The sequence below is a fragment of the Melospiza georgiana genome, chromosome 1 (assembly GCF_028018845.1).
Source record: "Melospiza georgiana isolate bMelGeo1 chromosome 1, bMelGeo1.pri, whole genome shotgun sequence".
NCBI lineage: Eukaryota > Metazoa > Chordata > Aves > Passeriformes > Passerellidae > Melospiza > Melospiza georgiana.
In genome coordinates, this window is record NC_080430.1 from 43,054,697 (window position 1) to 43,079,071 (window position 24,375).

Consider the following 24,375-nt stretch of genomic DNA (forward strand, 5'->3'; position numbering starts at 1 on the left):
GGACCTGATCAGTGAAACAGGCAGCTTATATATATATATATATATATATATATATATATATATATATATATATATATATATATATACACATACATACATACATACATATATATATATGTGTATATGTATACATACATACATATGTATATATGTGTATATGTATACATACATACATACATATATATATATATAAAAGAAGAGGGTCTTGCTTTTAATGATCGGGATTTTCTTGCTGAGAACATGGTATTCAGGAAATAATGAGTCCTGTCCACTTCAGAACCTGGATCAGTTTTGCAGCTTGCAAATTTCCCCCCCCCCCAGAACAGCATTTCTTCCCTCTCTCTATTAACAATAGCTTTTCTACCAGCATGAAATACTGGTAGAGGGGGTGCTATCCTCTAAGACATGCTAAAAATAAAAAGTCTGCTTGGCTTAATTTTTCACAATTTTATTGATCTTCATAAGCAGGCACTGAAGAGTGTAAAAAGATAAATAACCTCTGTACACATTCCCAAGTGTTGTCAACTTCCCTGTCTCTCCCAGAGATCCTTTCAGTACTAGACAGCAGGACAGGGATCTGGCCTGTTGATCTGGTTCCAGCTCACACCTGGGGGGGAGTTGGCTGTGGTCACTGAAGCTGCTGGGCTGGAAGTTCAACACCCTCAGCTTTCCCATCTGAAACTGCCAGGAGAGGTACAAGGGAGCAGGTGGGTATCCTGGTGACACTGAGGGAGGCTGTATGCATAAGGACAAGAGGGAAGCACTAAAAAAGCAAAACAGGTGATTCACGGGGGGAATTTGGTTCTTTGAACAGATACTGGGCCTATCCAAGTACATCTGGAAGTCCAAATGGTTTTTGAACAAATTTAATTGTTCTTTAGCTGCCAGCTCTACAGAGACCAACTTCCAAGTGTGTTCCATTTGTGTAAAACCACATCTGAATGGCCCTGCCACTCAATAGCAAATGTTTTGTTGGGCAAGTAAATATTCCAGAGTACAATTTTCCACTGAAAGTTGGCAACAAAAGAAAACATTTTAATTCTCTCATCCAACTGTCTGAGTTTTTTTCACCCATAACTGCAGTTACACATACATCACACAAAATATCTCATGCCAGCCTCTGTAATGTCCATGCACTCTGAAGTCAATTTTACACTTTATCAGATATAACTTTGATGCCACAGAGCTCTTCATCATCGTATAATACCTTTTACCTTATTGCTACTCCAGTAAGACTGACAAGACTTAGCAGTATATCAATAGAGAAGGGACAAAGCCCTATTGATCTCCTTGAAAAATCACTTTTTTCTTTTTTTCATTTAAAAAGATATTTAGCTCCCTTCAAATCATCTGTCAGCCTATGAACAAAGCACAAATGAAAACAAAACCCCAACCCCACCACCAAACATAAGAAGGTGATATAGAAGCAAAAGACTGAAATTAAAAACATTATTTATGTGTAAAAATACTGGCCACTGTTCTCCTATCTATCCCCTAATCAATACTGGAAGCTGAGAGAGTGCTATGATTTAAGGGAGTGTGAGGTTTGGTGAAGAATGGCTGGGCTTTCAAGGAAGGCAGCTGTTTGCTGCATGAAGGCAGCAGCAGGAAAGCTCAGGAGTCACAATGTTGGACAGAAGCACCTGCCAGGTGATCCCAGGGCGGCTGAAGGACAGTGCAGAGGCTGACCAAGGCACTGGAGCCATGACTGCAGCTAAAAGGATGGTTTGCTGGCCTGGAGTCTGGCTCCTGTTCCTCTTGGCCTTGAAAGAAGGGCTTAACATGTTAATGGAATGTCCAGATCTGAGACTCTGCCCATAGAGCTGAAATAATGCATACATGTCAAATCAGTTCAGACTGCCACTGTCTGAGACCAACAATATGTGGGGTATGCAGGTCAGGGCTTCAGTTTGAAAAACTACAAAAAGCATTTCTGTGAAAGTTAGAAAAAGACCCTGAAAACTCCAGTGTCTTCTGAAGGCAACCATGAGATATTTAAATTTAGGTTCAGTTACTAAAGTGTGAAAGCATTTTGTTACACCTCCAAAGCCAATCTTATGTACCAGACCAGAGGTGTTTTGAGGTCTCCATGGTACCAAAAGATATAGCTCTGACAGGCTCAAAAGTTCTGAGAGGTGTTGACAGTTTATTACACTTTCTTGTGATGGGGATCAATCCATTTGGAACAGCAATAAAAACAATTCTATCACAACTCTTTCTTTCTCTTCTGTCACTTCTTGTCATTATCCAGTGCTTGTTCCAGCTTCAGAAATTAGGTTACTTCAGGGCTTTTAGAGTCAGCACTGCACACAAGGACAGTTACCACGTTCCCACCTCCCACAGTTGCTACTGGCTCGTTTAAAATTTTATCTTAAACAATTGCCACTGTGATCAAATCCATCACTACTTGAGCTCAGCAGTTAGCACAGAGTTAATGCACAAAAAAAACAATATATACACACCTGTCAGGAAAAGGCAAGTAATCCCTTATAAAGCAAAGTGACATATATGCCCATGTTTTCTCTGCTGCACACTGGACAAATTAAGTTTACAGAAACAATTACCCAAACATTTCAAAAGCACTCCAATTCACCATAACACAGATTCCTTTGTACCCCTTCTCTATTTATGCTTCTGGTCCAGAAGTCATCTTTGCTGTCTCTATTTTTGAAAAATGGGGGGCAAAATAAAGTTCTGTTTAGTAGCACTGTAACATTTTTGATTTGTCTCCAGCCAGGGTCATTCATTCTGGATTAAATACGTGTTCCACGCGAGGGACGTCCTTCCGATGATGGGATACAACACACAGGTAGACGAGGAAGAGGAGGCACAGCAGTGCCGTGGCTGTGAGGAAGATGAGGAGCCCAGCAAACAGAGAAGGTTTCAGAGGCAGCTGGATCAGCTTCCCTTCTGCTGGAATCATGTTGGTGAGGCTTAACATGTAACCAAGTGACCACGCTATGCTGCTGTTACCAACCTGAAATGAAGATAGAACAGTCCTATTCCCATGGAATTTTCACTCAAAGACTCCAAGAGCTCAACTGCTGTTAATGGCAACTGTCCTTTAAATTAGCAAGGAGAAATCTTTAGTGGAATATGCAAAGAAGATACAGAACCATTTTAAATTACCCTTTTCCTGTAGTTCCAGAAGATGGTAATAAAATTGTTCACTGGGCTAAAGAAGTGAGACACAGGTATCGGAGGGGTACAGAGGTGTGTGGTGTATATGCAGGCAGCCAGTTATGCAATTTTAAAAAAACAAATAGAAAACCCCATGACCACTATGCCAATTCCTAAAATTCCTATTTTAGGAATTCTATTGCCTGCTATGCCAATTCCTAAAATTAGCCCCTCACCTTAGCCAAATCCCAGGATGTCATTTGAGTTCAAGCAAACAAAAAAAAACCACAAGGAGTCTCACCAACGTGGACAAAGAGGAAGTGAGGATAAAGTCCCCAAAGAGGAACTCTATTTATCATCTTTTGTTCCATGTTTGTTTTTGTGCCTGCAAATGAACCAAAACTAGGCTCTTCTGTTTAAAAAATAAACATAAATTAAAAACTACTTCAAAATGGATGAAATAACAGCCAAGGGAGTATGTTTGTATTTGCTCCATGGTCCTCCTGCTTTGCTGTCTTTCCCCACATCTAGTTTGAGCAACAGAGTTTACCAGTTTTCCACTGTCCTTTTCATTAAGTCATTGTCCTGCCACTTGATAAGCAAAAGGTAAAGTGTCCTCTGTCTTCCTCTCATCATGAGGTTTAAAACTTATAATTATTGCAAATCATCTAGCTCTGGATCTCACCCAGATCTTAGCATTAGGCCAAGGTTCTTTTCATTGGTTGTGTTCACTAATTAAAAGGAAATATATACTCCTAGCATAGCCAAAAAACCCACCCTCCAGTCATAGTAAGATTGTGCTGTTATCTCTAGGGTAGCTTAGCTGATCAGCCAAGATTAGATCTTACTTTTTTAGTAGGGGCAGATCTAATAAAGAGAATGTAATTTTGCCTTTTGGAGTTTCACAATTACCCTAGCGTAAAATCTAGGCAACAAAGGTATTAATTTTAAATAAGTCTTTTGGGGTTTTGTTTTTCTCAATATTTTTATAGTCTTGGCTAAGCACAAGAAAATGTTGCTTTTTCTGGCTGCTCCTATCTGCTGGGAACAGTACAATATATATTTAAATATCAAGACAAATCCACCCCCCACGCCCTGCCCAGTGGAGACAGAGATCTCAAAGTACTCTATGCTGTTTTCCTGGTGGGACAGCTCAACTTTGGACACTCCTCCAGAGCTGCTAATAACTGTCCACCAGAGGTCAAAATAAGGCAAGAAAATGCTACTTGATTCCTTAGTGCATGAGTAATAGATATGACTGTTCAGAAAACATTGCTTTTGATTTCTTATTCACAGCTTGCCAGCATCCCCTGCATCTAAAGGGATTTAAGCATACACCATGAAGATCTACAACCTATTCTTTTGTTGGCTTTGCATGCAAGTGCTGAAGCATTTCCAAACTATATGGACATGAGGAGACAGTCTGGGATAGGATTTTAGAGTAAGGCTTTGTGCAGCAGCAGAGAGGAAAAGAAATGCATCAATGACACAGATATTATAAACCTTTCTCTGTCAACTGAAAGGCAATACCCCATCAAAATACATCGTTATTCCAGAGAGCCAGATTATGGCACAGATGGATGAGCTGGGTGAGGATGAAAACTGTCCTCGTTGCTTCATCACCACTCAGTGACTCCAGCCCTCTTTGCCAGTTCCTCCAGGGCTCTGCCAGGAGACTGCAAAGCACAGCTCTGCTCTCCAGCTCAGCAGGGTTGGCTCAAACTGACCTTGACTGGTGAGGTGTTTTAGGCAGATCACTGCCTGGAGCAAAATACTGTGGAAATGTTTAAAACACAAGTGTTTGATTTTTGCTTAAAGCCCTTTAAAAGAATCTGTGTACCATCTCCAAGTAATGCTGAGACCCCTGAAAACAGGCTGAGATTGCTCTTGGGGGTTGAAAAGTGGCTTTGTCTTATGCCAAACATTTGACAGTCATTTACCAAGGCTGTTTACAACCATTCTGCTTTTGCAGGCTGCTGCATCCTCTGTCTTGTCCTCAAGCTCATTGGATTAAAATGACAATAATAGAAAATTATTATTCCTCACCTCCTTTTGAAAATGTATCTGTGGCCAAGTTTCTGCGTTGAAGTTGTAACCATGTACAAGCAAGTAATAAATGAAATTGGCTGAGAAACAGTAGGATCTAGCATATTTTTCTTCAAATTTAGGCAGCATAAACTGGAGCTGAAAGCAAAAGGCTTTTTTTAAAAAAACATGTTAATTATGGAAAAAGCAAATGCTTTTGTAACTAGAGACTATTTGGGTTCTAATTAGAAGTTAGTAACATTTTTCAGAAATACCAAGTAAAGGGGTAGACAACTAGATACAGGGATTCAGAAAGACTCTAAAAGTGACATAGCTTATGTAGTAAACAATGAAAATACACATAAAACTGCACATTGAAGATTGAGGATGTTATGGTTTCTAAAATTTCCATATCATCTCTACAGTGTGGTTAGAACTTGAAATGAAATTTTGAAACCTATACCAAGTGTTAAGCATGACAGAAGTACTACATGGTTTGAAGCACAGTGGAAAAACAAATGCTGGGTTGATACACACCTTTTGAAAGGTTCTGAACTCATAGCTGGTCCATATTATTTTTATATCCCTCTTTTAGAGGTTTAAAATGGAAAAATCCCAACAACACCAAAAACCAACCAACCAACCCACTTACCTGTGCCCAGCTCTGTGAACAGAAAAACCACATACTTGAATTGAAGTCATCTAGGGAAAATTGCCCAGATAAATTCAAAGCATTAATTGTATAGTAGAATCCAGAGAAAGCCTATAGAAAAGGAGTGGATGACAGGTTACTTTCAGAACTACCGAAATCAAGAGCAAGCAAGCTCAGAAAGAAGGACACTGTTTGCAAACCTACCACAAAATTCCCTTTAACTTTTGGCTGATGTATTCCATTAAATGGACAGTCCTCTCTGTCTCTGCAAGCAGTGAGGTTAAACAATAAAGAAACCATCTCCTGGCACAGACCTGGGTCTCCTGTTCCATGGAAATTCACAAGCTGGTTTGGGTAGTAATTTGCTGGTCTCAGAGACTGTGTACAAAGGCTGCCAAAGAAGTCCTTCATCATTAATGCTGTGTTATAGTTTTGAGGGTAGCAGGGATTATCCACATTGGCACTGGCCTTTGATTTCTGGGGGGAAAAAGAATCAAACAAAAAAAAAAAAAACAAGAAAACCCAAACAATAAATACTAGTCAAAAGCAAGAAAGACCTAATTTGGCATGAGCTACAGGAATCTTTTTGAACTGCAGATACATGTATTTTTGTTCACTGACATGACTGGTCAGCACAACACTGCTGATCAGTATAATTCATAGAAACTCTTCTCCAGAAGTCGTTCACAAGATCAGCAAAATATTTACAAGATCTTTTTGTCAAATGGCACAGAACTCTCACTAATTTTTAACAAATATTAAGTTCTTTGAATGAAACCTGAGTGTGTTTGGCAACAACAAAGGACAGCTGAGATCTTACTGGGGTCTCTAGACTCCAGCAAAGGGAAGAGAACACAAGCCTAAGATGCTGCCCAGACAATCACTGAACACTTGCAAGAGCAACATAGCAAAGGGTCTTAAACAGACCTGGTGCAGCAATGCTAAAAGCCTTTTCTCAGCTTCATCTCTCCCATAGCACTGGTAGCTGTGAGTGTAGACATTGTAGTTGTAACCATACAACTTCACTTGCAAGGTGCTATTGAGGTGCTCCTCAGGGTCCTCAGGGATAAATGAAATTTGAGTGGAAGCTCCTCCAAGGTCCAGTGCACCCATGGTCTCTTTTCTGTAAGGATGGACCCATGTCCTCCAAAGGTTTCTCTACATGTAAAATTAAAAACAAGGCAAATGAGAAATATTATCTGCTTGTTGTCCCCTCAAGCTTTTCTACTCTACTTCTTGAAACTTCCCTCCCCTTCTTTGTCCCACACTCTTTCAAAACAAAAAAGTAACTATGAGGAAAAGGTGCAGATGTTTTTATGTAAGAGGGATGTACTTTCAGAGAGTCAAATGATCTTGAAAGATGGGAGAACAAATGCAGCATGGTGTTCCACTCAATAGGACAGCACAATGACCAAAGCATAGGACTAGCCAGAGCAGTGTCTATTCTAGAATGTAGGGAACTGAAATTCAGATACCCAGGAGAAATTGAACAAATCTGGATGGAAATGGTATCAAGATTTGCTTATTTCAAGGCAAGAAGAAATAATAAAGGAATAGAATACTAAGAGATCACAGAGATAGAGAGTGAAAGGGAGTGAAAATAGAGTGAAAAATGCAAAATAGTCAGATGAAAGCTCCATGAAAGTCAAAAGAACAAGGACCCTTAATCTGCATATTTCCTCCACTGAAACTGCAGTCTGATCCATTCAGATGGCATTTTTCCCTACTACCCAAAATATTCCCCAAATTCTGTATTTGATCTACATAGTCACGGTGCCAAATATAGATTTTCCATTATTATCTATGTCAATATTTACCCAATGAGCATAATGAGATGAATACATACACAAGAAGGGAAACAATGGGGTTTATGGGCTAGCAAATACATTCATGATAAAATTCTACAGTGAAAAACTCCCATAAAGAGCCCCTCTGAATTTGACTGAATTTGACTCTCAGCCTGTTGTCACAGGAAAGGTCAGAATTTCTCTCTTTTACTAGTGATATTCCACATGTATTTCTTCACAGAACTCCCTAGACTAAATTGGTTTGACAGCATCTTTCAGTCCATTTTTATGAATTTGCCATATGGAATTTGATATTTGGATGATTAAAATTCATGTGGTAGAAGACTGACACTGCCTTGAACTTCATGATGTTGTTTTTGTGGCATGAAATGCACACAAGAAAAACTCCTACAGAATAGGTGATTCCAATACTTGTTTTCTTAACATTGCAAGTCCCCAACACATTCACCATGAGCTATCACAGCACCAACAAGTAATTCCTTCTTATTTAATGGCCACGATCTGATAGGAGCCATTCAGTCAGGACAGCTAGCAATACTCAGCAGCAGTCGTTGAAATTAATTTCATTTCTGGTAAGACAATCTGGCAGAAGTGCTGTCAATGCTGAGAGCAGCACACTCCTGCCACAAATGCGGATGAGTGATTGCAGATTGTCCTGGTACAGCTTTTACTCTGAATGAAATCACACTGAATACCTGCACCTAAAAAGTGATCTTCCAACACATCTGACCCCCTCTCTGCTCTGAGGCTTCTGCCTGGTCCTATCCCAAGTTTGAGAACAGCATGAGTGTGTTTTTATTGGTGTCACTGGGTCTGCACAGGACAGTGTGTTGCAGCCTACTGCTCGTAGCCTGCAGCTTGTCAGCAGTCTTGGAAAGAGTTGTGGATGAATGATTTCTGGCTCAGCTGAGGCATATTTGACCACCTTTAGTGCTTCAAACACTCTTGTCTGCTTATAACAAGTGAGCCAACACTGCCAAACCATTTGGAGACCCCTAAGCCAGGCAGGTCCTTCACCAGCAGGGATAGCAAATAAGCAGAAGATCTTTAGTTGGCACCACTGTCAAGACAATCAACACCTGTCACACGAAACATACCAATGCATTTAAGGGTAATCTAACCTTTTGGTTTTAGGTAAGATGCCCAATATCATTTAGAGGAGAGTTTTTTTGTGGATCAGCAATTTTACCTTTGCCATATCCCATTCCCATAACAACATATTCTTTGATTTATGTTTGCCCTATGAGTGCCACAAAAAGACCCTGTTAGAGACTTCAGAGGAAAACAGGAGTTGCAACTATGACACTTTAACAGACATGTCCTCTCAAACTTCTCATTTATAAGAGAGAAACAGTGAAAAGAAAACCATGCAGTTGTTTCCACACACCTCTAAGAAATTGCCCATTAAATAGTTGGCCGTTATCCATCCATACACCCCTTCCTCTGGCCCAGTTATGATCTGCGCACCCCTAAATTCAAAAGGTTGTGCTCTGAAGTAGCTTTGAATGCTTGCAAGGACTTCATTGGCTGCCGACTCATTTTGCAACCTAAGCAATTCACAAAACATGAGACACTGAACATCTGGAAAGGCAATTTCATGTTTATTGTTCACTGACTAGCAATTCAAGAAAACTCCTACAATCACCTAATAAATGAAATAGACATTATTTCCCTAAAGGGGAAGCTTTGGAGAAGGAACAGCCAGTATCCAGCATTGTTTCAGCAAGCAATTCCCTCAATATGTACCAACCCGACTCTTTATCATGCAAATTCATGGGTAGGTTTTTTTCCTCTTCACATATTCTTTATTCTTTGTGAACTGAGTGTTTATATGACAGCTTCTGGTTAAAACAGTCCTGGAATCTCTCTTCCAGCTCTCTTTAGCCAAATATAATAAAGCCAGTTTGTGCCAGGGCTAAAGCCACAGACAGACCCCAAAAGCCATATCACATCAAATCACATCCATACTCAGAACGCAGTGCCTAGCTTCCATCTGCCTTTGTTGCCCCTGGATGTGCACAAACATTATCTGTTTACATAACACTGTATTTTATGACAGATGTGAAAGAGAAAATTAAACTCTTGCCTTCTCCAAAATAAAGCAAGCTTCTTTTCAATACAGCATAACAGAGTGGTTTTATGCAGACACGCTTTCCCTCTCAGAAAAGTTTATTAAGTTAAATTGGCTGGGCTCCATTTCCTTTTGAGATGGCCAATTTCCAGTGGGTAAAAATGCATCCAGTACATTTTTCACGTTCTGTTTTCACAGACTGCTCTGCTAGTATGCATACAGAGCAGTTCAAGTTTCTGCCATACCTCAGCAGTCTCATGCCAGCTGTAGCCCCCAGATAAACAGAAGTGTTTTTATGTAGATGAACTGGTATTCTCTCCTTCACTTTATTCAGACAGTCATCAAGAGGCTTGGCAAGAGCTCCAGGGCTACTCCCATAGCTGGATATACCAGGGCCTGAAAGAGAACAAGGAGATAGATTTCATCCTGCTTTGCCAGCTACAAATTAGCCCAATTAGTAAACAGGTGTTAAGAGAAAGACATTTCCCCCTTGCCCCCCCAACAGTAACTGCAAACATGGGTAGGATGGCTGAAAACTAGGAGTGCTTATGGAATGAACAATGTGGTGCCTGTGCATTTCAGGATGCACAGAAATGGCTCTTGAATTCATAGAGGTACAAGTCTGCTCTGGTGCATGAACTAGTGAACAGCTTTCCAAATTTCCAAAGCCTTCAAAGAGCAGGAATGAGAGCCACACTATCCTGCATAAGGCATAACTATTTGAACTATTAACATCAAAGTCCTGCCTTGCTCAACACTCCAAGGACCATCAGGATCGTGACTTGTTCAGGCTCAACTTGAGTGTAAATAAAACATTCTTTACTGAAATTCCCTAGCTGAGGAAGTTGCATGGAGAAAAACTGCCAGAACTCCATCTGCATCTGTCACAGCCATTTCTTGCACAACCTGGTCCCAAGCTAAGCAAAAGGTGGCTCTTAGCCACCTTTCTTAATTCCTAATTTAATTTCTTAGTTGAAAAGAGAAACCATTTATGTTCAGTCACATTGCATTGACAGAAACAGAAGAAAAAAATATGTAAGCCTTTACAGATTCCACACTCCAAAGCTCCTGTTTTGACTGTGTGAATTTCAACATAAACATTACCATATCATCATTAGATGTTCACAGCCCTGGTTTTGAAATAAGACTTTCTGAAAGTCTTATGTCTAGCACAAACAGGCCTGAAACTGAAAGGAAAGCTGCTCTCAGAGGAAAACAGAGCAGCAACACCCTCAGCAGCTGCCATTGCCTCACATTCCTTTGGTGGCTGCAACTTCCCATCTCCCAGTGTTCAGACAGAGCCGGTCACAAGGCAATGACCACGTTCTTCTGGACAACTGCCTGCTTTGCCAATGCTTGGAGCCTTACCAGGACAGATTAACTGCACTATAGAGTAAGGACTCTGATTTGGGGCTGGTTCCTGTACAGAAGGGCAGAGGTACTTAATAAAAGCAGAAATGAAGTAATAAAACCACCACAAAACTCACAGAGCGGTTGATCGCTTGGCCTTTCAGGTTCAGAAAATCTGCCTTTTATTATGCCCAGAGCTATCCCCCAGTTTAAGTGCTTATGACTGTGGTTAGGGGGTCACTAAAGGAACACTGACAGATGTGTTCACCTCTGTCACCCACAGCTCAGCTGGGGACATCTCCCATGAACCAGCCCTCTGTCTCCTCCAGTGCAGAGTTATCCAAGACTAGAAGACTGAGCCCTGGTGATTCTGTACACTCAGGGATGTGGGAGTACTTGGCTGCTCATGGCTAAGGCCATGAACCTAGGGATTTCACAGCAACTTGGACTCCTCGTTTTTGTAATTTATTTGTATTCCCCAGAGGTAAAACAAAAACGAAACCAATTCAAGAAAATTCAAAAGGCACTGCTGTTTTGTTTTGTTTTTTTTTTTTTTTTTGAGAAGAAGAATAATGCAGTTTGTGCATTTTTCCCAAACCAGAATTCCTAAAGGCAAACATTCCTAATGAGTCAAGACATGAGTTAGCAGAGTGTACCCCTCCCCTAAGCAGGCTGGCCACCATTCCAGCAGTTTGTAAGGACATTTCATCATTAGACACATGGCAGTGCATTACTCCTATTCATGTTACACTTGCTTTCCTTTCCTTGTTCTAGAATTGCTGAGAATGTCCACACACATGTTTAACACTGAAATAGAAATGCTGGTGCTGTTAAGAAACCATTGCCTTCTACTCCCTGTTACTCATGGGCCTCTGCGGCTACATCTCCAGCATCTATTTCCAGACACAAAGAGGGATGCAAGACTTTGCAAGATCATTACTGAGACAGAAGGAAAATATTCTCTTTGAACACTGCAGTTATTATCAAAGAACAGAAAACCTGATTTCCCTCCCCTCCCTGGCCATCTGTCTTCACAAAATGCGTGGCATTTCCATAACTTTGCAAGCTGAGTCAGACGTCACTGAAGTTGATGAAGAGTTTCTATGAAGGAATCCACAACCTCCTAACCATACTGGAGTGTGATCAGAAGTCAGCCTAGTCTGTCTGTCTGTCTGTGAGGAATCAATTCAAAACCTCAGACAAAAGACAGGGCAGGTAGGCAGTGGTAGCTGTGGGACATCTTCAGCTGTGCACAGACCCAGGTCTTCCTGAGACAGAGGCCACAGCTACATATTTGATAAAACAATGACGTCCTGTCATAAACAGTTCTGCCAATTTAGCTATTTTACTCAGTATGACTCAATTTACCACTAGTTCTGTAACGTGGAGAAGCTTAATTAACAACTAACACCTAACAAGAGCTAGATTCCCATTCTTCTAAAACTCCTTTTATTCCAAGCTATTTCAAAATATATATAAGACTTTTATTCTGAAAGAAACGCAAGGACTGAACATTAACAGGTCCTGACTGTCTTTAGATTGAATTCTGTCTGCACCAATCATGCACTGCCATGGAGCAAATCAAATTTTGCCACAATTTCCTTTCTCTGGTGCAATGATTAGAGCAGCTTACTGTATCGGTGGAAAAGAACTAATGCTGACAGAAACAGACATAGTCTTGATGAAGGGAAGGGAAGGGAAGGGAAGGGAAGGGAAGGGAAGGGAAGGGAAGGGAAGGGAAGGGAAGGGAAGGGAAGGGAAGGGAAGGGAAGGGAAGGGAAGGGAAGGGAAGGGAAGGGAAGGGAAGGGAAATAAACAGTACAAGCAAGGCTAAAAACAAGCAAGGAACTTTCCTTTGAGCTCACCTTTCACATTGCACTTGAAGGTTTGGCTCACTACTCCCGTGTTGTTTTCTTTTTCTGCCGGCCACTCATAGACATAGACTGTAGTCCGAGAGGATCCAGCATCAAGGACTATTCCATACTGGGGATTAAGAAAGAATACATTAGATGAAGAAACAAACAATGACAGCTTAAATGCCCATGTGCAGCTGCACTGCACCAGCAGACATTTAGAAAATGCATGCACAGTGTATTATTTACAAGAGAGATTAATTTGAGTGTTAGGCGCTTAGGCATGAATCCAACAGCCAAGCACAGAATGAACCTGGCTGCAAACCAAGGAACATGCTACATATCTTCAATAATTAATTCAGTGGGGATGGAGAATGCTCATCTCCTTTCAGCATCAGGTTCAAAACCCACACTGACAAATAGATAACACTGTGTTAAGGCCTGATTTTGGAGCCGGTTCATTTCCCTTTATCCCAGTCCATTCCCTGAACACAGAAGGGTTTGATATCTAAGCACAGGCTTTAGATTCAAGGATGCACAAGGGATCCATAAAGCTATGAGCAAAGAGGTAAAGTACCTAAGAGCTGACAGTAAGAATGATGTAACAAGTCTGGTTCTTTCCTAATTGCTCCATAAACCTCTCCCTTGGAGTGGTTTGCTCCACCTGAGAGTTCGCCTCTGAGAACAGGCTGTGCCACAGTATGAGACAACACAGAGGGAAAGAGAATCAATGTTACCCCATGATTATTTATAAAATAAATGAGAGATATTTAAATTACTTGCCCCAGGTCCCCTGGACTCTGGGATTAAAGCACAGGTTTCTCCATCCCACCCCACTGCTCACCAGACCAGTCTTTCCCCCTTTCCCATATTTTACGGCAGGAGAAAACTGTAGTAACTGGGAAGGCGATCTCATAAAGGGAAGCAAAATGCAATTTTGGTATCCTCTTTATGATCCCTGCAAGTATGTTTAGCTCTTCCAAAGTCACCCAATTGGTGGGAGCCACACAGTATAGGGTTCATTTTTCTGTCAGCTTTTTTCTTTTGAAACAGACAGATGCCCAGGAGCCTGACAGTACTGAAAAATGAGAGCCTCCATCTGTCTGCAAAGCAGTAAGAGCCCCTGTAGCAGGCTGATAAAATTCATCCCATTGCCTCCCCGGGAGGGAAGGATCCAACTGGGAAGGATCACTGCTTCGGGTGGCAAACCATTCAGCTTCCACACCTGATTATTCCCAGCTTCTACTGTAATCCTAAAAACTCCTGGCCCCCAAAGAATACCAGCAATACCAGTCTAATCTGTTTCAGAGGACTGTTAGATAATGAAAATTTAATTTCTAGTTATGCGGACAATATTTACCCCGGTCCACTAAAAGATTAAAAGCCTCCACAGATACTACCAAACTATAAAGATACTCCTCCACAGATACTATCAAACTACATCATCAGGTTCCGTTTCAGTAACTACTTTAGCAGAAATAATTTGAGTGCATTTCCTCTCCTTGGAAGACGTGAGCACCCTGGAGGTACATAACAGAGTAATGGCCAAACTGCTTAAGGACTACTAATTCAATCTAGTCTCAGTCAGCTTAAAGTGCCAAACATAAGCTTTTAACTTGGCTACTTTTAGAGCTAACTATGCCCAAAGACAGCTGGAAGATAATGGAAGCATTTTTACCTCAGTTAACTGTGGGCATTTTGAGCTACTTCCTCCTTCCCCTGCATTTCCTAGCCTCCTTCTGGCAGTAAGAGATTTCCATCCCAAAAAGTATTGGTATACTTATTTGAATCCATTTGTGATTTACAATTTTTTAAATTTTCTTTCTCCCCTTCCTTCTCCTCCATGTTTCCTACACATCCTTAATGTATAGGAAACATAGATGCTCATTTTTGAAAAGGTCTCTTGGGCCCATTTCAAGGTGACTCATGAAGCTACTCAGGACTTGTGTGAGTTCCCTGTGTCCAAACAGCCTCAAAAAGTGGTGACCAGTGACAACTGTGCCACATGTTAGGACCAAGATTAATCTTTAATTAAAAAAAACAGAAATGGCACAGGATGCTGCATCTTAAGGTGAGAGAATTCTACAAGCCTTGTCTTAGCAGGCTGCCAAAGACAAACTGGCTGGATTAAAATTTTCTAGGGATGTTAGATTTCTGTCCAAGTTGCATGTTGGATCACCTTTGTCTGCCCTTTAAGGGCAAGCAATGTCTTCCTGCTTTGAAATGCACTGTGAGAGCATTGGCAAACCCTTATCCCAGGCTAGCAGCTATTAAAGAACAGAACTACTTTTTCTTCCCTTTTTCCTTTCTCCTTCAACTGTCCTGCTGAGTATTTCCATAATCTCAAAGGCCTGGTGATTCCATAATATCCAAGAACTGCACCATCCACTCAATGGTTTAGATTAGTCAGACAAGATAGGGAGACAACATTAACCCAGAAAAGTTTCAGAGTTCTGTTTTCTATGCCAGAGGAAAAAAGAAAGACAAAAAGGGGAAAACAAAGTGACTTGAAGGGAAATGTTTAATATGGGAATATGGCTTTGTAGGTACATCCTGAGGAGTAGTAAAACCAACAGATAAGCAAGCATAAGCCCCAGGATCAATCACCTTTTCAGCCTGGGTAGCATTCCAATAGGAGGACTTAGAGATGCACAAACCCTTGAAGCAGGCACAGTTATGGTGGATCACCTGCCTTCCAATCACTTTGGAAGCTGCCAAACAATTTGGAGAGAAGCTGACAAGCTAAACCAGTTGCAGGGAAGATGGACGTCACAAAAGTGGATCTATGCTAGATGCATGCTTCAATTCAGCTGCATGGGTTTGAACAATTTTTAATCAAGTACAACAGCCACAAACAATGCAAAACACTTCCTAAGAGCCAAAAGAGACATGAAAAATTTCGGTATTGAAAACTGTAGCACCTCTGTCATGGTCGTATCTTCTGGGAAAACCCCTTGCCCATGATTTCTCTCCTGGGAAGCTGAGAAGCCTCAGAGAAAAAGGAAAACAATATTATCTAATTTGCTTCTCCCATGTTTTGCTGCTTTGGAATGTGGTTGGACATTGTTTATCCAACATGTGAATTGGTTTTTTACTTATTGGCCGATGACAGCCAAGTTGTGTCAGACTCTGGAGAAGAGAGTCACAAGTTTTTCAGTAGTATCTTGTTAAACCTTCTGTAAGTATCCTTTCTCTATTCTTTAGTATAGTTTAGTATAACATTCTTTTATATCATATAGATCATAAAATAATAAATTAGCCTTCTAAGAACATGGAGTCAGGTTCATCTTTCCTCCCACAACGGGGGACCCCAAAAATACCACACATTTTGAGGGGCAAATTAAAGAATACAGTAATGAAGTGGGTTTTTTTTCTCTAGGGGTCACAAAACAGCAATAGATAAATAGACTTATTTTTTTTTACTTGTATAAAGGCTTATTTCATTCAGCGCTATCACCACTTCTCCACTGAGGACATCTGTGTTTTCTTCATCACTCTTCTCACTTCATGGTGTGTGTCAGTGAGTCATGAGTCCTCTCAGTGCCCCAGCCTCAGGCAATGGGCAGGCCCTTCCTGAACTAATCACTGGCTCAGCCTTCAGATAATCCAGCCATCAAGGATCCAAAACATTCAATTTTGCAACAACAGTTTAAAACACCAGTGGCGTGGCCACTGGTAATTTATCTCTTGTGCCACAATGGATGCTCTCAACATACATCTTGGGAAAGAGCTTTTGTGCCACAGGTAACACAAACACTAGTAACAGAAGAATGAGGCCATTTACAAAAAATAAATCTGCTTTCATCATGTTGTTGCCATAATTAATTTAATCAACCATTAAGTTCAGGACACCAAGTTAAGTAATTTCCAGGCTCCATACAAGCCTAGTACTGGAGGCCTTCACTGGCTTACCAAGGTCCTCCTTCTACCTGTGAATTTCTTGTGAATTACTCACTGAGGACAACTCAGTGTCTCAGGAATCAGACTCAGGGTCCTCCGCACCACCTGCATTAGCAGGCTTACAGCCCAAACTCAAATCCAAGGCCAAGGCACACCCAGTAGAGGAAACAGCAGCCTTCCTACAGAAGCTGCTGTGAGGCTGCTGTGATTCAGTAAGCAAAGCTCCCCACTAAAACCAGCTCCAGATACTCCAGGTGGTTCCAATGCTTCCTCAAAGAGGAAGGTAAACAGATTTATCATTCTGGATGTGAAACTCAATTAATGACAAACACAAAAGATGTGCAGGCTGTCTTTTAGATAGTGGCTTCAGCCTTGTCCTGGCTTCAGCTGGGATACATGTCAGTCCAGTCCTGCCCTGCATGAAAATTGGTGGGACGTGAGGCTGCTGCAAGAAGCCATTTGGGGCTCAACAGAGCACATGCTCGAGGCACTGTGGCCCCTAGCACAAGCCCAGCACACTCCCCCTGCCACACCACACAAAAACACAAAAGGGGTATCAGAATTACAGTTTTATCCTGTTGTCTGACTCACACACCACCAAATGATTCAGACAAAGCCAAAGGTGTTTATAATCCCATGAAGTGCAACAAGGCATTAGCCTATGGTTATCAGTGTGTGAACTGTCCAGTTAAATACTCATGCAGATGGAAAGGTAGAAGGGACTTCAAAGCAAAATCTGACAAGAGGATCGTGGGAAAAAATCAGCACCCTACATATCCTTAGAAAGGTATTTTCTACAGCTTTTCCTCAGTTGTTTACATCTCTCATTGAAGAACCTGCACACATGTTCCACAGCAGAAGGCAAAGCCTGATCTTCAGAGTATTTCAGTTTGTGTTTTGCAGTTTGCTCTGCCCCCCTTAAGGAAGTTACTTTGCTTCCGTTAGCATCCAGCAAGTCCCAACACGTGGTAAAGGATCAAGTGCATACTTAGAGCCCAAATGCTTTTGATACACAGGAGCAATTTGCAAAACTGTCAGCATAAACTTCCCAGCTGTGCTTGGGGCCAGAACTTAAACTCTGGGTATTTCCCACTTCAAAATTATTTTAAAATTACTTCCAATTTCGGGCAAAACTAAAAAAAAAAAAAAAAAAAAAAAAAAAAAAAAAAAAAAAAGAGTGAGATATTCGCCCCATTTGGCCTTTGGCCTTTCAGTCCTGAAGAAGACATAGCCACCACAGAGAGGGAATCAAGAAATACTTTTCCTGCTTTGCTACTGACCCTTGACCAATTCTCTTTTTCTCTCAGCTTCACTTTTCCCACGATGATATGATTAAACATTAATTTATGGCTGTAAGCTCATTTGAATCACCCCATAAAAATGAGTTTAGAAAGGCACTTTATTAAATACCAGTTCAAAACATTGTTCTCCTTCCTGAGGTTGCCTAAGACTTACCTTAAGCCCTGGGGAGAGGACCTGTTGCTGATTTATCTGAATCACTGCAATGGCAATAACAAGGACTATGCTTAGAAGAAGGAACACTTGGGCAACAACACTCGGGGTTCTGGTGAGCATCCTGAAACGACAAAGTGGGAGGCACTTAGGGAACTTGAAAGGATTTGGCGATTCTGTCTTAAAGCCTGAAGTCCTGAATCAGTTGAAACTCATAAATCTAATTTCATCAACTGGATCACCTAGTGGAAATTCCATCTCCTCCTCAAGAAGTGCCTGGTGTTTTGCAACCACTGACTATTTATTGTCTGGAAGGGCCGTGTCTGTATTGTCATGCTAACCATGCCATATTTCACCCTCTGCCTGCCCGGTTTGCACTGCGGTGGTGCCTACATGTAGGTGCCTGCTCCCCAGCCCCAGGAAAGGCAGGCTGTGGGCACACAGGTCAGGGCTAGGGCTTGTCCAATGCTTCCCTGGGCTCCTGCAACACAGCCACAGCCATGGCCAGGCACACACCTGAGCCAGGCTGCTCCACTGAGTGCACCTGGAGGCTTCTGCCAGAGATGCAAGGTTGGTGTCTACAAGAGATGCAGACTTCTTCAGCAAGAAAGAAATAAAAAATAAATTAAAAAGGAGGTTTTAAGAATATTAAAGTAGGTGTCTTTCCACTAACAGCTGATGAAATGTGTGTGTGTGTGTATGTGTGTGTGTGCATATCCCTATTATCATCACTCTGCACTGCACATAAAATATTAAATATACACTTTAACTCAGACATTTTGCAATGAAAAGTTGAAAAGTTACTAAATCTAAGTAAGTCTAACAGGGTTATGTTGGACAAACCCCAAGGTGGCATGGAACATGCTAACTAACAATAAGGCTGTTTATATGTTCATATCCTCTAGAAAGGTTTCCTAGAATTCAAATGTGATCTGGGTTTCCTGGAACTTCCACTCATCCTTTCCCATGTCCCTGGAAAATGTCCCTGCCCAGACATCTCTTAACCCCAAGAGATCATCCAGAACCTATGAATACTGACAGTCCACATACCAAAATCCTTCTGCTCCCCAGGCATTGAGGAGGAAAGAGGCAACTCTAGGGACAGGGCAAGCTTAGAAATGTCAGAGGAACACAACAAGGAGAACTTGCCTGCCTTTGTTATTCCAGAAACCATTGGTTTTGGCACAGAAAAATCAACGTAGCCTGGTTTGATCTATCCTGAGTCACATCTCCTACTTCTTCCTTACTGATTGTTGAACACATCAGTGCCTGCTCAGGACTGTCCTGCTATTTCAGCAATCACCAGTGCCAGCCTGTGCTGAGGACAGGAGCTTAGAGGAGCTCTCCAGTCCATGGCCAGAGCACACTGGGTCAGCCCCACTGTACCCCAACACATGGTCCTGTCCCTAGCTCCAACCAGAGCCCTAGGGCTGAGGGAGAAGGCAGAATGATGCTTCTCACACAGCTTCCCTTTTCTAAACCCCATGGGCTCTGCAGCCTGGGTACCAACATCTATGTTCACATTCAAAGGACAAGAAAGAAATTTGTTTTGTTCTGGGATTAGCTTCACACTGAGCTTTGCCTATGGCGACCGCTTTCCTTCTTTTTCTTGCTCTTTCTGTTGTGAAAACTATCTCAAATTGGCTTTTGGAAACTCTTTTGACACATCTTACTTCCAAAACATAATTTTTTACACTCATTACCTCCCTTTTCTAAATCCATATGAGCTCCTTTTTCACTGCCTATCTACTCTTCCAACACTTTTTTTCTTAGCTTGGTAATAGCTTTATCATCTTAATCATCAGTCAGTTTAAAGAGAAAATTACCAGCCACATTGGTGATCTATTTACTTCTCCTCATTGCTTCACTATTCTGAGGCATTGAAACATCATGTACACAGTGCAGAAATGATAAAATGAAATCTTTATTTTACCATTACGAAATATGTTAACACCTATACTGTAACCAGCAGGACATACTAACAAGAAGTATTTTAATGTCAGAACATACTAATTAGAAGTATTTATATACATCAATTCCTTTTTGAAAGGAGAGACCAGATTCTTAACTACACATTTATGAATAACCATCTGGATAAAATACTTTAAGGGGACAAAAAGTCATTAGCTTTCAATTGTACATGGATATATCTATATAATATTATAAAGTGACTGAAAGAGAACTATCTGCTCACAACCCAATATATACCAGTCACTCCTGGATCAAAGTACTGATGTTCAGTGCTGGAAAAAACCAAGTTGTCATCAAAGAAAAAATGTGCAGGACAAATGACTCTTTGAAAAACCAAAGCATTACTAAAAAACAAAGCAATAGTGACTATTAGACTCTTAACACTTAAGTCTTGAATGATTAAATATTTTCTGCGCCCATTTCTGGGAGAAAATGGGAAATCTTGGCTTGTTGAATTTCCCATGTGCTTACCTGGTACTGGGATTTGTCTTCATCAGAGGTGATTTTTCTCTTTTCAGAAATCTTTTTAGAGAGGGAGCATGTAAGGTAAGGGCAGATCACTTGAGACATTCCTCATACAATCTTGTCCCATCAGCAATCAGGACAATTTCATCAGAGATAATCTGCAAATCCTGATTTACACAACAGCCTCTGTATCAAAAGGTCACCTTACACTCTGTGACCCCTTGAAGTCATTGCCCAGCTGGGACCTTTGCTGCCTTCCCACCTAACTGGATCAGAAGCACAGGGCTGTGTTTACCTGTGGCTACACTCAGATCTAAGCCTCACACACCAGGCAATACAGTCACATTTGCCCATTCAGTGAAATCGGTAGAGATACCAGAGAAGAGTTCACTCACTCCACAGTTAAAACACAGTTGTAAGGTAAGGAACTCTTGCTATCATTGTGCACTTGTTGGCAAAAAGACAAATAAAAGGTGTTAACTGAGTATCAAAGCCCAGTTGCCTTCCATTATTAAAACAACATCATCCTGAAGCAAGAAAGAGCATAAATACATATTTTCCACACCCAGTTAATTACACTGGGCCACACGTGAGCACACTGGAAGGATCACTTTCTTCACCTTACCTGCAAGCAAAAAGAATTCCTGCCTGCAAAGGAAAACACACTCGACTTCTTTATGCCACCAACATTTGAACTAAGTTAAATGCACACCAGTAAAAATTCCCGCGCTGAAATTCCTTTCCCCAAGTAACTTGAAACACCAAACTCACTTCTTTTAGGCACTGACCTGTTTGTTCATAGGGTGGGTAAGCGTGTGCCTTTCCCAACGCTGTAACCTGAGGGATGCAAACACGTTACCATTTACTTCAGACGAGGTCGTCAGGCGAATGTTTCAAGTGCTGTGGGGGAAAACAACAACGACAACAAACAAACAACAACAAAACCAATAAAAACTGAAACAAACAAAAAAAAAACCCCACAAAACAAATCCCATAGCACTAAAACCCCAACATCCACAGCGCTTTAAACCACATGAAAACCTGCGAGGAGGTTTCACACGGCTCCCTTCGCAGGAGAAATTAAGTTAAAACAAGCACATGGACACAAAATCGCGGCTGAAGCTTTCCCTCATCTCACTGTCGTCCCGGATGAGAAAGCTTCACACGATGAGCATGATTTGCGAGAAAACACAAAACTATGCCCCCAAAATTAGCTCGGAGAGGCAGAGCGACACCCCCGCCGCGTTGCCGGGGCAGCAGCCGCCCTTTTCCTCACCTAATCCCGGCCTCGGTCCGGGATCCCGGCCCCACCACGCCCCAAGGTACCTCCGCAAGCCGGGCTTGCCCGCCCGCTCCCGGGATGCGGAGCGCCGGCAGCACCCTCGGAGCGCCTCTCCCGGGGGGATTTGTGGAGAGAGCTGGTGGCCGCCCCGTGCTCCTGTATTTCCAAACAGATGGAGAACAAACACACGAAAAAACAACTTGCTGGTTAAAAAGAAAAAAATAAATGAAATCCGGATGGACTGAGTGAGGCGGAGGGAGGGGCTCTGCGGCGAGTGGAGCAGCCGGGGCGCCCCCGCAGGGGATGCAGCGGGGCTGGGAGGGCACCGAGATGCCGCCGCAGAACCCCCTGGCACGGCCGTGCCTCCCTCCCTTCCTTCCCCTGCCCTCCCCTCCTCCGGGGCTTCCCGGAAACGCCGCTCGGGATTTTGGCAGCTGGTGCGGCAGGGTGGTGCTGCCGCCCCTAAATCACATTCCTCAGCTCCCTCCCAAAGCGAGGGCAGAAAGGGGTTTGTCTGGAGGTGGGTGGAAGAATCCCTGCCTCTTCTAAAAGGAACAGGTGCTTTCTCAGGAAGGCATTTCTCCGAGCCCAGAAACCAATCAGCAGTCCCTCCACTCTCAGGGCTACCTTTCCATCCAGGTTTCAGCGTACAGGCACCACTTGTTTTCTAGTTTTACTGGAGTTCTTGCCAAACCTAGGCTGCTCAGTGGGCTTAGCACATTCCCAGAAGCAGCGTCACAGATCCTGCCGTCCAACCTGTGTGACCAACTACAGCCAAGGATCATCCTACAGCCTGCAGGATGGGTTTGCCAGGGACACGAGCGCTGGAATCACAGCGAGACTCTCCAGCTGCTCTGCCAACATTTGCTCACTGCTCTAGGATTCAGAGTCACATAATGTAAAAACCCAAATGCACCTCTTTGATTCTTTTTCTCACAAAGATCTTGAAGAATTACAGCATCTTTGATTTTTGGATAAAGGAGAACAAGAAACCAGCTGCAGCCTTGTGAACCATCTGTAAGCATCTTTTTATAATCTACTCCCATTTTGGGAGTGGAGGCAATTTTCTCTTTCTGATGACAACACATTATTAAAGCTGATTTAATGATGATCTTGGGAGATCAGTTCAGTTATTTCTAGCACATGAAGACAAAGCCTTTCATCCCTCCTGATTGCCTGACTGTTGCATGTAATTTATTTCCTTTGTATGATTTCCATTCATGTGGCATGTTTTTCTTCTCCCTTCCAAATGTATTTAAGGCCCTTGGTCCAACTGACTGCATTGGCAAGTCACCTGAATCTGCTCAGGTGTCCATTTAAAATGACAAGTGAGCGGGATTGCTTACCCCACAGAAAACATATTATTTTTATACAATCAAATGTGAACATTTTGAAATAGAAAGTAAAATGTCAACCAGTCCTACACAAGTGACTAAAATTCAATGTTTGCAAAGACAGCCAACCTCCCTTCTATATCATCTACTTCTATAAAAACAGACATGCAAGATTGTTTTCTTTCTGCACCATTTCCAAGAGCTGGGCTGTTGCACGAGCTGCTCTTCTTGTGACTACTATAGCCGGGCTAAAATCATGATGGCAGCATAAGTGATATGGGCTAAAAAATCCCCCAGCTGGTTCAAAGTCCAGGACACTGCTCCAAAATCAGATGGACTAGAAGAAAGGTTCCCCTCCAGGCATGCCCAGTGGCTGTGTTTCCCTGGTTCCTCTGCTTCAACCCAGGGGACCCACCTTAGATCCACTACTTTAACTTCTTGTTTTCCTAAACCTTCTCCTTTGGCTTTTCTTTAGTTTCTTCCCCAGCCTGGTCCCCCCTTTTATAGTTCTTTTCTCCTGATCCTCCATCCCTTCCCCACTTCCCAGGCATAGATTAAGCTGGGTGCCATTTCCCCAGCCTGCAGCACACACACCTCTCCTCTCCATCCTTTTCCTTGCTGCAGCGCCTTTTCCTTCTCCCCCTTCAAATATCCTTGTTCAAATGCACTTAGTGTAACTAACTGCATTGATTTGTTTTGCTTGGACAGAATCTACCCCAGGTGTCCATTTAAAAATGACAAATGAGCTGGATTGCCAACAGTCTCAAGGAAAAATGTATTGCATTTGCTGCCATTGGGCATGAATATGTGGAGTAAAAATACAATGACTGATATTGGCAGATTCTTATATGAATACCAGTGTCTATGATCAATAGCAAGTCTCTAGAAACGAAAACATTATGGGTATGAATAAAGTATTTGTTAGAGACACATTTCTGCAATGCAGTTTTGGTATCATGCTTACACAGAACCCACAGCAGATACTGCCCCATTTCCCTATGGAGTGACAGCAGCAACATCAGGAGAGGGGATGGATGATTACACATCCCTAGACACCATGGAACTGCATCTGTTCCTGGTGTAATGCTCATA

General features: G+C 42.0%; 1 protein-coding gene across 6 annotated transcripts; it reads right to left on the reverse strand.

Moving 5' to 3' along the window:
• Positions 1-1,014: 1,014 nt before the first annotated feature.
• Positions 1,015-22,401, reverse strand: ENTPD3 (ectonucleoside triphosphate diphosphohydrolase 3). Of its 6 annotated transcripts, XM_058036603.1 has the most exons (13): positions 21,994-22,401; positions 21,456-21,567; positions 20,674-20,724; positions 18,748-18,828; positions 18,235-18,355; positions 12,892-13,009; positions 9,922-10,072; positions 8,993-9,152; positions 6,725-6,955; positions 6,002-6,274; positions 5,798-5,908; positions 5,167-5,304; positions 1,015-2,977 (listed from the first exon to the last, which is right to left on the reverse strand). In XM_058036603.1, exons 5-13 carry the CDS (start codon positions 18,352-18,354, stop codon positions 2,744-2,746), a joined length of 1,536 nt encoding a protein of 511 aa, XP_057892586.1. In that variant the 5' UTR covers position 18,355; positions 18,748-18,828; positions 20,674-20,724; positions 21,456-21,567; positions 21,994-22,401; the 3' UTR covers positions 1,015-2,743. The 6 variants fall into 6 exon arrangements, with proteins under 6 accessions (XP_057892586.1, XP_057892596.1, XP_057892573.1 ...); XM_058036613.1 differs by lacking the exon at positions 20,674-20,724 and having other exon boundaries at positions 21,456-21,504; XM_058036590.1 differs by lacking the exon at positions 20,674-20,724.
• Between the last annotated feature and the right edge of the window lie 1,974 nt (positions 22,402-24,375).